The sequence below is a fragment of the Ailuropoda melanoleuca genome, chromosome 4, assembly GCF_002007445.2.
Source record: "Ailuropoda melanoleuca isolate Jingjing chromosome 4, ASM200744v2, whole genome shotgun sequence".
In the NCBI taxonomy this organism is placed as follows: Eukaryota; Metazoa; Chordata; class Mammalia; order Carnivora; family Ursidae; genus Ailuropoda; species Ailuropoda melanoleuca.
In genome coordinates this window covers 50,101,753-50,114,224 of record NC_048221.1, presented here as the reverse complement: position 1 = coordinate 50,114,224, position 12,472 = coordinate 50,101,753, and the positions used below count along the sequence as shown (strand labels likewise).

The 12,472-nt window shown below is 55.3% G+C and overlaps 1 protein-coding gene and 2 long non-coding RNA genes across 6 annotated transcripts in view; 1 reads left to right on the top strand and 2 right to left on the bottom strand.

Moving 5' to 3' along the window:
• ATP2B2 (ATPase plasma membrane Ca2+ transporting 2) overlaps nucleotides 1-9,407 on the top strand; it is a 164,966-nt gene extending 155,559 nt beyond the window's left edge. For all 3 annotated transcript variants that reach the window (XM_034658772.1, XM_034658771.1, XM_034658770.1), the window contains 5 exons: nucleotides 1,488-1,699; nucleotides 1,880-1,987; nucleotides 3,880-4,062; nucleotides 5,305-5,476; nucleotides 9,350-9,407. In XM_034658772.1, the coding sequence (XP_034514663.1) occupies nucleotides 1,488-1,699; nucleotides 1,880-1,987; nucleotides 3,880-4,062; nucleotides 5,305-5,476; nucleotides 9,350-9,357 (683 nt within the window). In that variant the 3' untranslated portion in view covers nucleotides 9,358-9,407. The remainder of the gene's footprint in view (nucleotides 1-1,487; nucleotides 1,700-1,879; nucleotides 1,988-3,879; nucleotides 4,063-5,304; nucleotides 5,477-9,349) is intronic.
• LOC105240096 lies at nucleotides 2,239-11,612 on the bottom strand. 2 transcript variants are annotated; one of them, XR_002143858.2, is made up of 4 exons: nucleotides 11,427-11,612; nucleotides 11,061-11,203; nucleotides 10,080-10,270; nucleotides 2,239-2,925 (listed from the first exon to the last, which is right to left on the bottom strand). It is a non-coding gene; the product is annotated as an uncharacterized LOC105240096 (long non-coding RNA). The 2 variants fall into 2 exon arrangements; XR_002143857.2 differs by having other exon boundaries at nucleotides 10,080-10,233.
• A 573-nt stretch (nucleotides 11,613-12,185) lies between these two features.
• Nucleotides 12,186-12,472, bottom strand: part of LOC117801926 — a 7,105-nt gene continuing 6,818 nt past the window's right edge. Inside the window, exon 3 of the long non-coding RNA XR_004624761.1 lies at nucleotides 12,186-12,438. This is a non-coding gene — a long non-coding RNA (uncharacterized LOC117801926). The remainder of the gene's footprint in view (nucleotides 12,439-12,472) is intronic.

Here is a 12,472-nt window from a genome sequence, read left to right as displayed (position 1 = left end):
AAGGTCACATAGCAAGTCTTGGGCAGAGCCAGGCCCCGTATCAGGTCTGGCCAGCCCCAAAGCTGGGGCTTTTCCACTGACGACAGCTCCGGATGCTGAGTACGCGCTGGGCAAGGTGGCACCCACGTGCTGGTCTATGCCCCTCACACCTGCCCCTCCTCTGACCTATCCCTGCACCTCATCCATGCCCCATGCAGCCATCCTCACTGACACCTCGTTGGGAAGTGCCAAACACCTGCAGCGCCGCCAACCATTTCCATGGCATTTCCCTTAGGCTCCTTCAGTTAGGTCTTCCCCGGCCCGTGGTGCAGCCCCCGCGTGCCCTGAGGCACACAGAGGCGAGGTGACCTGTAAGTGAACTGCAGAGTCTGGGTTAAGACCAGGCCTGGTTTCCTCGGGTGCTTCAGAGATGTGGGCAAAGCCCACCCTGAGTCACGGAGAGGCCCAGCGTGGGAAGGGGCTGGCCCACAGTCACACAGTGAGTCTGGGCCAGCCGGGAGCCCCCAGGCTGGGTAGGCTTCTCCACGTGAGGAGCTGGGCTTGCAATGCCAACGAGCCCTTGCCCTCAAAGTCCAGGGTACAGATGTGGGTAGGGCATGGACCCTATTCCTCAAAAGGCAGTCCTCTTGTATAAATTGGAAGGCGGTGTGTTGGCAGGACTATTGTCAAGCGTATTTGGCCTCTTCAAAGAAGCCTGAGAATGCAAAAGTAGGAGAGAAGGCTGCCTGGTGGGGGTTCCTGGTTTACTTGCTGGCTTCCCCCTTGAGCACCTACTCTCAATCTTGGATTCAGCTAGACACCTCACACTCAGAAAACCCCGCAAGCCCTCCTGGCACCAGCTTACACAGTTTTGCCAAGAGATGTAGAATGGCATTAACTGTCATCAGTGCATGTCCACACAGCAGCCCGGGGGGGCTCCTCTCCACCCATCATGTGATCACTCAGGTACAAGAGAATGAGGCCCCATGGGTGGAGCCAACCTGGCCTAGAAGCCCCAACCTCCACATAGCAATTGATATTTCCTATAAGAGCCCCAGAAGCTTCCAGAGGTTCAGCAAGGGACAGAGTGGGTTACAAGAAGCACCATTTTCTGGGAAGCCCAAGGCCATGGCCTCCCACCGGGATTCCTAGTTCACGCCCTGTCCTCCCAGTCCTCCCAGTCCAGATGAGTTTGCCAACTGGAGGTCACTCTATAAGCAGTGTCACCTGACGATACAGCTTGCATTCCACCTTTATCAGATTTCCACAGAAACGTGGAATAAAGCACTGAAGGTCTTTCTCCCTAGAGAAGAAAGGGTTTTGTCACCCCTCCACTCACACTCAGGACCACCCAACAGTGCAGAGCCACCCTGCCCCCTGATATCCAGAGCACCGCCTCCGTCTCTGCATGACCCTCCCGGATGTGTGGACGAGGCCCCCCACTCAGGGCCGGGCGTCTCCCCCGGCCGGGGCCCTCAGCCCCACTCCCGCCCTCGCCCTCTCGGCAGGCGAGAAGATGTTCCAGATCGACAGCGGGAGGAACGCGCCCCTGCACTCGCCACCCTCGGAGCATTACACCATCATCTTCAACACCTTCGTCATGATGCAGCTCTTCAACGAGATCAACGCCCGCAAGATCCACGGCGAGCGCAATGTCTTTGATGGCATCTTCCGGAACCCTATTTTCTGCACCATTGTGCTGGGCACCTTTGCCATCCAGGTAGCCAGGCCCCCACCCCAACCTGGGCCGGGGTGGGCAGTGAGCAGCCAGCGACCTTGGCCATGCCAAGAGCCCAGACCCCTGAGTTGGCCCCTGACTCTCTCTGTCTGTCTGTTTCCCTCCGTCTCTCTGTCTCTCTCGCTCTCTCTCTCTGTCCCTGTGCTCCCCTTTGACCTCCAGATAGTGATCGTGCAGTTTGGGGGGAAGCCATTCAGCTGCTCTCCGCTGCAGCTGGACCAGTGGATGTGGTGCATATTCATCGGGTTAGGAGAGCTCGTCTGGGGCCAGGTAAGTGCCGGGGAGGTTGTAGGAGGTGCCTCTTGGCAGAGGAAGAGAAAGAGCACTGGACAGGGAATCCGGGAGTCCCAGGAATGGGTCCCGGCTCTGCCATGGACTCAGCGTCTGACCCTAGGCAAGGCCCTCCCCGTCTCTGTGCATCTGAGCCATGGGGCTTGGCCCAGGTCCCGCACACTGGTCTTTTGGGTACCACCGCTGTGATTTTTTACCTTATATCTATATACCCCGATCCTGTCATGTATTTGATATTTTCTTTCAATCAAATCAGTTTTTATTGAAATTCATTTCAAAAGGCAACTTTATATTATTAACATGATTAGAAAATCAGTATCATTTGTCGTAAAGAGAAGCTAACAAAAAGATAATAATGTAATGAGAGCAACGTTATTAAACTCTAACTCGATGCCATGCCCCACGAAGGCTCAGAGCCTGAAGCCAGCTGCTTGTTTAAGAGGATAATTAGTAAGTGGTCTGACACCAAGCAGAGACTCCTTCAGAGAGCTCCGAGGAAATGTAGGAGGGGTGAACTCGGCCTTGTCTCAGAGCAATGCAGTGCCATGTCTGACATCCTCCCCGGCTTTGGGGAACCGTGGGCTGGATGCTCTGTAGGGGCCCTTCCAGCTGTGACCCAGAACATTCTCCCACTGGTTCCCTTCCCTACTTCTGCCCAAGTCCTAGGCATGTGTGTGCACATGCAGGTGCGCGCACACACACACACACACACACACCCCTCCACGGCACTCACCACTTGCAGCCTGACCAGGATGCAGTGCTCATGAGAAGTACCTGGAGCCAGATCTGGGCCAAAGGGGCTCAATTCCCAAGATGCTCCGTCATCCAGGTAATGGGAGCCCCAACTGGCCTGAGACATCGTTCTTGCCTTCAAGCTGTTCCAGGCTGGAGTGGGAAGTGGCAGTAGCAGAAACTAACTAGAAGATAAAGAAGAAAATTTAGTTTCATCCAAAAGGCTCTTCTTTAAACTTTGGAGCTTCTTTGGAAAGTTGATAAACTAGATTTGACTCAGCAACCCCATTCCCTGGCTCCCTTTATCCTTCTGGAGCCCACACCCTCAGGGAGCTCTTGGCATCTTGAGCTGACTCCTAATGCCTGAGAATGATGCCAGAGGGCAGTGCTGAAACCTGCAGGGAACCCGTGAGGCTGAGTGTCCAGGCCAACCCTTGTGTGTCCCTACAGGATATGAAAGGGGCCTCTGATCTCTGCCACCTCCACGTCCCCATAGGGCCTGCCTTTCATGCCTCGGCCCCATGGACATGGACATGCCCATTGGAGGATGATTAAGGATAAAAGCATATCCCCTTCTCATATTGCCTTCCCTTTCTGGGAGGGCAGCCATTCTCAGAGTCCCAGGATTGGCTGTCCCCACGGTACCCGTGCCCTGAGCCCCTGTTGCCCGCACTCAGGTACCACAGGACCCAATGATCAGGAGAAATGAGCCCAGAGACGTGAGGGCCAGCTGTGGGCCAGGTTCATGCACAGCAACTTAGACACACCATCTTGCCTAATCCTCAAACTGTGAGAATTGCCCCCAGCTTTACAGATGAGAACACCAGACTCAGAGAAGTTAAATGACTTACCCAAGGTCACATGACCTATGAGGTCTGGGGTATTCAAGGTCACACCTGTCCAACTCCTAAAGACCAAGATTTTCCACTGTACCCCCCAACTCCGGATGAGTGAGTGAATTACAAAGCAAATCAATAAGAAATTATAGAAGATGGAGTTGAGGAACAGGTCGGATGAGTTAGGGAGCAAGCCGAGCATAACTAGGTAAGTAGGGGGAGGCCAGCGGGCTGGGGTGGCAGGTCGGGAAGGAGGCCCCCTGCGGGACAGCCCCCCTCACCCTGCCGCTGGACCCCCTGCAGGTCATCGCTACCATCCCGACCAGCAGGCTCAAGTTCCTCAAGGAGGCGGGCAGGCTCACACAGAAGGAGGAGATCCCAGAGGAGGAGCTCAATGAGGACGTGGAAGAGATAGACCACGCCGAGAGGGAGCTGCGGCGAGGCCAGATCCTGTGGTTCCGAGGCCTGAATCGGATCCAGACCCAGGTACAGGAGACTCCCGGGGCTGGGCCACTCCTAGCCGGGGCAGGCAGGGGATGGAGATGGGCGTGCTCCGTGCCACCCCACAGGCCCACAGGGACAGGGCTCCGGCCCTGCTCTCACCACCCACCAGCCTTTGGTACACCCATGCTCCCCAAACGCACGCTCCTGTGGCTGCTAAAGGAGCTGCGGGCTCCTCAGGAACCTTCCATCTCACCCCTCAGACCAGAAAGGGGTCACACGGGGGGTCACGCCGACCATGGGTTTCAAGGGCAGATGCCCCTAAGTGGGGAGGAGGCCTGAGTGCTGAGGTGAGTGTGGGGCTCTGGGCAGGGTTGTGGGGCAGCCACCAGGAAGGGCAGCACAGGGCTGGACACAAGTCGCTGTAAGGCCAGGGCCAACCCCAGATTCTCCCGGGCCTGGGCGTCAGCCTGAGGTCCAGGCATCTCTGCACATGTGTGCATGTCCCCCACCAGGGCCTTCAGACACTGCCTTCCGTCCTCCGCCACGGTGTCAAGGCCACTCTGGGAAGCAAAGTTGGGTCTTCCCCATGCATACACTCACACATACGTGCGCCGCAAGGGCACATACAGCAAGCACATGTGTGGGATGGGTTTCTTCCCCAGGACAGAGACACGTGCTGCCACCATCTGCCCCCCCCCCACAGGCCACACGCTCTCGCACAGCCCTCTGCCTGGGCTGGAGTCCTAGTTCACACTGTGTGTTCACAGCCCTGTGAGGTGAGGGCCACGGGACTAGGAAACTAAGAGAGGGTGGGCCTCTTGCCTAGACCGTGCCTAGCACCACACTGTAACAAACAGTAGATCGCCTGGGCTGTTTCACGCCCCATAGGGCACTCCCCAACATCCTCTCATTGGCATTCACACTGCCCCCCCCGGTTTTAGGGGTGACTGAGGTTCAGAAGACAGCCCTCTCAGAGAACTGGGGTGGGGGCGGGACAGATGTCCGACCCAGAGCCTCCCGACACAGCCGGGTTCTCCTCCACAAAAACCCCAGCACGCAGCCCTCTTGGCCAGCCCTCCCTGGGGCTCTGGGGCCTACAGAGGGGCCTGAAGCCGAGCAGACATCTTTCAGAGCCTTTGAGTGTGTCTGGTAGTCTTTGTTTGATTTAAGTCACGTTGTCGTTGTCACCGTGGCTGCGGCTGTGCTCGTGGCATTGCGCCTGTCAGTCGTGTAGCTGTGTGTCCGTTCTTCTCGCAACTTGTCTCGTTCTCTCCTCCGTTGCAGATTGAAGTAGTCAATACTTTCAAGAGCGGGGCCTCCTTTCAGGGGGCCCTGCGGAGACAGTCCTCCGTCACCAGCCAGAGCCAGGACGTAGCCAATCTCTCTAGCCCTAGTCGCGTGTCGTTGTCCAATGCTCTTTCCTCTCCGACCAGCCTTCCTCCTGCTGCAGCTGGGCGTGAGTGTGAATCCTTACTGCCTCGGGCGCCACCGACGCCAATGCTGGGCGGGCAGGGGCCGGGGCACCAAGGACACGGGGGGCAGACAGTTGGCGAGGCCCAGGGGGCTGAGGGGCCACAGCCATTGAGGAGGGTCCCCGCTGGTCAGGAGAGCATAGCCAGTCATGGGGTGGCAGTCCCTTGGTGGGCCAGGGTTGGCTGGGGTCAGGGTCAGGGGCTTAACCACTCAGCCAGGGGGTCGTGAAGGTCAAGAGTGGCCAAAAAGATCTGGGTCAATCAAGGATCGGCATCTGGTTGGGAGTTTCCAGTGATCAAATGCTCCAGCCCACCAGAGGGTCACAGTAGCCAAGGGGGAGCAGTCAGCCAGGATGGCAAGGAGTATCCCAACTGGTCTAGGGCCATACTCAGTCAGGAAAAGCCTGGCCCACAGGCCAAGGTCAGAGTTGGCCAGGAGGTCAGAGTCTTACAGTTAGTTAGGCAAAGGGTTACCATGGGTCAAGGCCATCGGGGGTCATAGTCAGTCACAGTGGGGTCCAGCCAAGAGAGGGGTTACTATTGGTCAGAGGTCCCAGTGGGGAAGGGGTCCCAAGCCACCAAGTAGATCACAGCCTAGAGGCCCTCACCACAGTAGTTCAGAAACCTCTGCCTTCTTCCCTTGTTCGTCGGATGGCATTAGCTGCCTTACACACACTATGCCCTGCACGCTGAAGGTCTGACCCCTTCCTAGAAAGGACAGGGCTCCTTACCCATTCAGCGTGACCTCAGGCAGAAAACGGTGAACCACGCTGCACATCTTGGCTGGGCGTCAGCAGGCCCTGAGGGATCTGGTCCAACCCATGGTTTTCTGCCCTTCCTCCTCTGAGGGGTGGCCAGGGACTCTGGCCCCCTCTATCTTCTCCCTCCTGCCAAGCTCACCTCCTCATGCTACCACTTCCAACCTGGATCTCTCATCTCTGGCCTATGTAGATCTTTCTGAACCCCTCCATGGCTTCAGGCCCCAGAGGGATTAAGAAGTCTCTATTTACCACCTGCCTCCCTTACCTTGTCTTCAGTCAGCCCCTCCCAAACCGTGGGGGAGCCCCCAGTTCTGGTCTTCTCAGATTGCCACAATGTTATCTGCTCCAGCCCTCAGGCTTTTGATGAAGAACAGGCTCTGGGCTTCATTTCTCCATACTTTATGAAGTGCCTATACCCCATCCAAACACAGTACGGCCACTACACACATCCCCTCCCACTGAGCAGGAGAGGACCTACATGCCAGGTGGGCCATCTGAGCCCTCTGGCAGAAGACACGAGCCACAGAGCTGCTGCTGGCCTACGCTCATGTCCTTGAGTGGGTGCAGCCCTGCCAGGTATGCAGGGTAACAGGGAAGATGCAGAAAGCGGAAGAAAAGCACTTCTGGGTTCATTCTTTAGCACAAAAACCCAGCACTGGGGAGGCCAGGCAAGCCAGGGTGAAATAGAGATCTATTTGAGCAGATGGGGTCCAAGTCATGTTGCCGTGACTATCACTAGGAAGTCACTGCCAGGCTTTCTCAGGGCAGGAAACACTTTGGTCCCATCCTGCCCCCCCCACCACAGAGAGCCTCACCCGGCTGACCTCCTCCTGCGTCCACTTCGCTCTGGCCTTGCTCAGCACCACCACCTGTCTTGAAGTGCAATGACCAAGTGTTCCAGGCTGGGGGTGCCTGGCTGGCTCAGTTGGTAGAGCATACAACTCTTGATCCTGGTTCGCGCATAGAGATCACTTTTAGAAAAGTGGGGGGGTGGTTCCGGTCTGGAGAGCCAGTGGGGAAAGAATCCATTTCTTTGGGTTCCTGCCATCCCTCCTGGTGACATCCCTCTGGCTGGGTCTGACCTCTTAGAGGCACGGTACTTCACACTGGCCACAGCCAGAGCCCGCCTGGCATTTCTGGGTACCCATGCAGCCTTTGGAAGTCTTCCCATGGCTTAGCCCCACGCCTTAGCTCCCGTAGTCTAGAGGAAGAGCTCAGTCATCTCAAACCTGCAGTATCATTCTCACCTTTTCTTCTGTCCTTTATAAAACCATTCAGTAAGGCCAGTCGAGCAACAACCGGCTTGCAACACTTCTCCCTCAGAGAGACACCCATGTCTGCCCACCCTCCATTCTCTCTGAGGACCCAAAGGGGCTGGTCAGGCATGGCTCCCTCATCCAACTGCTATCTTGCCTCCTTGAGCATCTTGTATTCCTACCCTCTACCAGAGAATCCAGACTATAATTCGGGGGTGTCTTGTGGGAGCCTGACCATCCCCCTAGCCAAGAGCACTGGTTCCAAAAGCGATCCCAACCTCTGTGGCTTCAACACACACATTTTGATCAATACAATCACAGTGTGAACTTTAAATAAATACCCCCAGTTCCTCCTTCACCTGAATAGTTGCTTTAACAATACCTCCTCTGGTCTCCAAGGACTCTGAGGGCCTTCTAGTTACCAGGCAGGGTCCCTTCAGGAGTCAAAGGCTTTTTTCTCACAGGGGGGTGTGACACCAGTGGCCAGGAGTAAGAGAAGGGGTCCCAGGTTGGGTGGGATGGAGAGGTAGGCTGCCTCCCACCTCCTCTGAGCAGGGTCTTGTTCCTGGGGATTCTCTAGCAGAGGAGGGTGGCCCTGTGCATGCTGAGTCCAAAATACTGGAATCTATAAACCCTAGAAGGAGTCAGACCACCGTCCCCTGGGTTACCAAGAGTTGACCACCAAGGCCTGTGGTGGGGCAGTGTCTGCTTGGGGCGGACTTCTGACTCATGACCTTGGGACAAGGAGCCCCCCACCCCATCCCTTCCCCGGCACCACTGTGAGGAGGTGAGGAGGCAGACAGATGCATGCGGTGACATGACAGGCAGGTCAGACTCGCATCCAGAATGTTTGGGAGGGAACTCTGGTCTGCTCTCTTGCTTTCCTCTTCTGCCTGACACAAAAGTGAGTTGTTTTTTCCCCTAGAAACTTAAAGGCACATGCCTAAGGCCTTATACTTAAGCCTCACTCAAGATTTCCCAAAGTAGTTTCCATATCCTTCACTTCGCATGTGCCTCACCAAGGAAACGGGAGGGAGGACCTGACAAGACATCCATTTCACTGAGAAAGACACTGAGGCTCGGAGGACTGGCCTGACATGGCCACGATCACACAAGTGAGTGGCAAGAGGTCTGACTCTGAACTGCCTCGTTTTCCCCACCATCCCACACCACTTTCCAGACAAGCCCATAGCCCTGGACCCTGCAGAGGTTGAATTTCCATTCCAGAACCAGTGCCCATCCCCACAGCCTCACAAAGTGGAAAGGGGTCCATCCTCCGGGCTCTAGAAGGCCAAGAAAGTGGTTTAATTTCTGGAATTTCTGCCAGCCTGTCCGGGACTGGGGAGAAAGGCACCTTCCCGCAGGTGATCAAGGACAGAATGAGCATTTGGCTCTGTGACCCAAGGCCAAGCCGCCTGCCACTCCTGCTTATGCCCCTCAAACTCCTAACAGATCTCAAACCACATTTGTATTTAACAAGTTTGTAGCAGGCTCCGTGTTGGTCAGTGAAGGTCCTCCTCCTTCGAACCACCCAGGCCAAGCACATCAGACTCCTAACCTAGAACCGGCTACTTCCTGGCCATTACCAGACAGAGGGCATCTCCTACTGCCACTCCCCCTTCCCCTTCCTGATTCTGAGTCTGCTAGGGCAAGGAGTGCGCATCTCTGAAGGGGAGAAATGAAGAAGGAAAGAAAAGAAAGCTGTGCCTCTCGTTAGCATTTTGGTGATGAGCTTAGCGCAATCTTGGGTTGGCGAGAAAATGGCTTGCTTCTCGGGGCGGGGGCGGCGGGGGCCTAGACCTCTCCACTGTCTGAATATTCCATGTGTTTGTTTCCCTAGAGGGCTAGAGAACCCTGGAGACAGAGTTCAGCAAGAGAGAGTGAAATTAAAAGAGGTTGTGAGTCTTTAAACTTGAGCCTGAAATGAATGTGAACCAATCCCAGACTCTTGGCTTCCCTGAAGCCGGGTAAACATTCGAGTATGTCGAACCCGTCCCAGCCCAGGGCCGACGCATTCTCTCAGAGCTGTCCGACACATGCGTGGGTCTCCTCTCCCTCTGTGCTGATGAAACCACAGTGTCTGAAGTCCCACAGGCCGGGTCCTTTCCCTTCTCCCGTCCCCCCGTACCCAAGTGCAGCTTCTGCCCCCAAAATCTCACTTTAGGGTAGGCAGGGATGGGAGGCGGAAGAGCTTTTTTTCTTCCCATATTTTTTCATTTCAGCCGCGGAGAGGACCGAAGTGGACACTTGAGATGACCGTGGCGGGGTGTCCCGAAAAGTCTTGTCCCCACAGTCTTGTCCAGAGCAGTTCATTCTTTCTGTCGTCTCCATGCCAGGGGGAGGGCAAGGGGCCTGCATCTCATTGTGTGTTGTCCCCTTTGCATTTTCAGTCCCATGACAGGGTCCCGCCACCACCCCTCCTCCTCCACCAGGCGCTCCGGCTGGCACCTTATTGGAACCAGCCTCAGAACACACTGGGCACTAGGCTGGACAGTTACAATGACAATTATTTCCATTTTACAGATAAGAAAACTGAGGCCCATGACACCTTTTTTGTTGGTTTGACTTACTTGAGGGTGTAGCGGGCTGCTCATCAGGAGATCAGAATATTGAATAATCTCTACAGGGCCATGACCAGGGAATCCAGGGAGAAAGAGGCCTCAGAGAAGTCAAATGGCTGTCACGGCATCCACTGGCTCTTGCTTGGTGCCTGGTGCCTGGTGCCTGTTATTTAAAACATGATTCCAACAAGCAGGGTCCCCTGGAGTCCCAGCCCACAGCACATAAGAAGGAAAAGGAACAGAGATGCTTTTGAGCAAACAAGGAAAAGTCAGAACGAGTAATGATGGCTGACAACCAAAGAGAGAACCTTTAAAAAAAAAAAATCAAAACTCTGGGGTCTTACAAAAGACCGAATGGGTTACTGACCAACTTAAAGTTCAATTCTTCTCTGCATGCGCTAAATCAAAAGGCACAGGAGCGTCTCATGTGCTTTAGCGGCACTTCCCTCGGAAATAGTACAATAAACCCTGCGCTAGGACACTTAAAACCATCGGCCACAGTCATCTGGAAAATTTACTTCCACGGACAGGGCTTTCGCCACCTGTGCCCCACCAACAAGATACCCCTGGGTTTAGCTGAGAGTTCCACAGGTCCTGGAACCACAAGGGCCTCCCCACAAGAACCCCGCTGGTCCTCTGCCCCCCCCCCCGCCACCGCCGCAGGCCTGTGGTGCAGAGGCAGCCTCTGCTCTGCAGCGAGGGCCATGCAGGGCACCCTGAACTCCGCGGCCAGCTTGGCTGACGCTCTGCTCCTTGGAGGCACTGATGCTGCCTCACATTCCCCCACCACTGCCTCTGCTCTGAGTTGGGGCTAGGAAGAGAGGAGGAAATACCTTTGTCCCAAGTCCCATCTGCCCCTTGAAATGACAGGCACAGCTTCCCCCTCCCAGGAATCTGGAGAAGGGACCCCTCTCTCCAACACGGGGATCCTATTCCTCGGCACCCCATGAGGCAGGACAGAGGGACAACCCGTGAGGCAGTGTGTCTTACCCGAGGTCAAGGCACCAAAAGTGGCTGAGCCATCCAGGACTCAGACTTGGGTCTCCCTGACTCTGAGTCCAGTGCTTCTTCCACTAGCCTGGAACACTCGATGTCCAGCCTCCTTTCACTCTTCAGAAAACCACGGGTTCCAACTAAGACACAGAAAATGAAAGAACATGCTTTTTTTGTGGCTCGGGTCCACACCCCCTAGAATCTCACCCAGGGCTGGGTTTGGCCATCTGATTCTGGCCTCCTTTTGGGGGGCTTTGTGTTTTCAAAGCACAAATAAAGAAATAAAATACCCCAGGAAATAAGGGACCCCAAAGTCAACTCCAATGACTGGCCAGGGCTTTGAGTCTATACTCGAGTGTTTACCTCCCAAATGCATGAGGAAAGAAACGTTGGGTACAAAGACCTCCGTTCACATTGTCCAGGCTTCCAAGTGTAGCCATGTGTCCGTCTGTGTGTGCCGTGTGGTTCCCGACCCCTCACCGTGGCATGCTCCAGCCCCTGAATGTCATCAGTCCGCCAGCTCCTCCGTGCTTTCTGGCTGCCTCCGCTCTGCACCCCAGAAAGCCCTGAGTTGGCTTTGGTTTGCTTTGCTGCCTTCAGTTTGATGTTCCTGTTCTCTGGACCTCCTGTGTCTTCTCCCATCCCGGCTCATCCAACTGTCTTTCCTTCCCGTTCCTTTTCTGTTTGTGACATGTTATCTGTTCCATGTTGTATGGTTTCTTAACTGCGTGTGGTTTTCTTAAGATTAATGTTCTAAACCTAGCTTCTCCTCCTTCCTCCTTTATTCCCCCTGGTCCCGCTCCCCTTCTGCATGGTTGAACTTCTGCTTTAAAGTTGACAAGGCTCAGTCTCTCACTAGGTCTGGGTGCCCGCCGGAGTGGAGTGGACTATGCTTTCTCTAACCACTGTTTCCCACCATCTCTGCGATGGGGCTTGATTCCTCCCGTCCTAATACTGTAGTTCTGACCAAAACCAAAGCAGTTTTTAAAACCTCATGGATGCATATAACCTGAGCCCCCTCTTCCAGTCTTCCCCCTCCTGCCCATGCTCATAACACCCAGCGACTGTGGATTCCAGCCGCCGCCCGCTGTGCCCTAACCTCTCCCCCCACCCCTCCTCAGCCCCTGTGCTTCCCTTGCAGATTCGCGTCGTGAAGGCGTTCCGTAGCTCTCTCTATGAAGGTCTAGAAAAGCCTGAGTCTCGAACCTCCATCCATAATTTCATGGCTCACCCCGAATTCCGGATCGAAGATTCACAGCCCCACATCCCCCTCATTGACGACACCGACCTGGAAGAAGATGCCGCGCTCAAGCAGAACTCGAGCCCGCCGTCATCGCTCAACAAGAACAACAGCGCCATCGACAGCGGAATCAACCTGACGACCGACACAAGCAAATCAGCTACCTCTT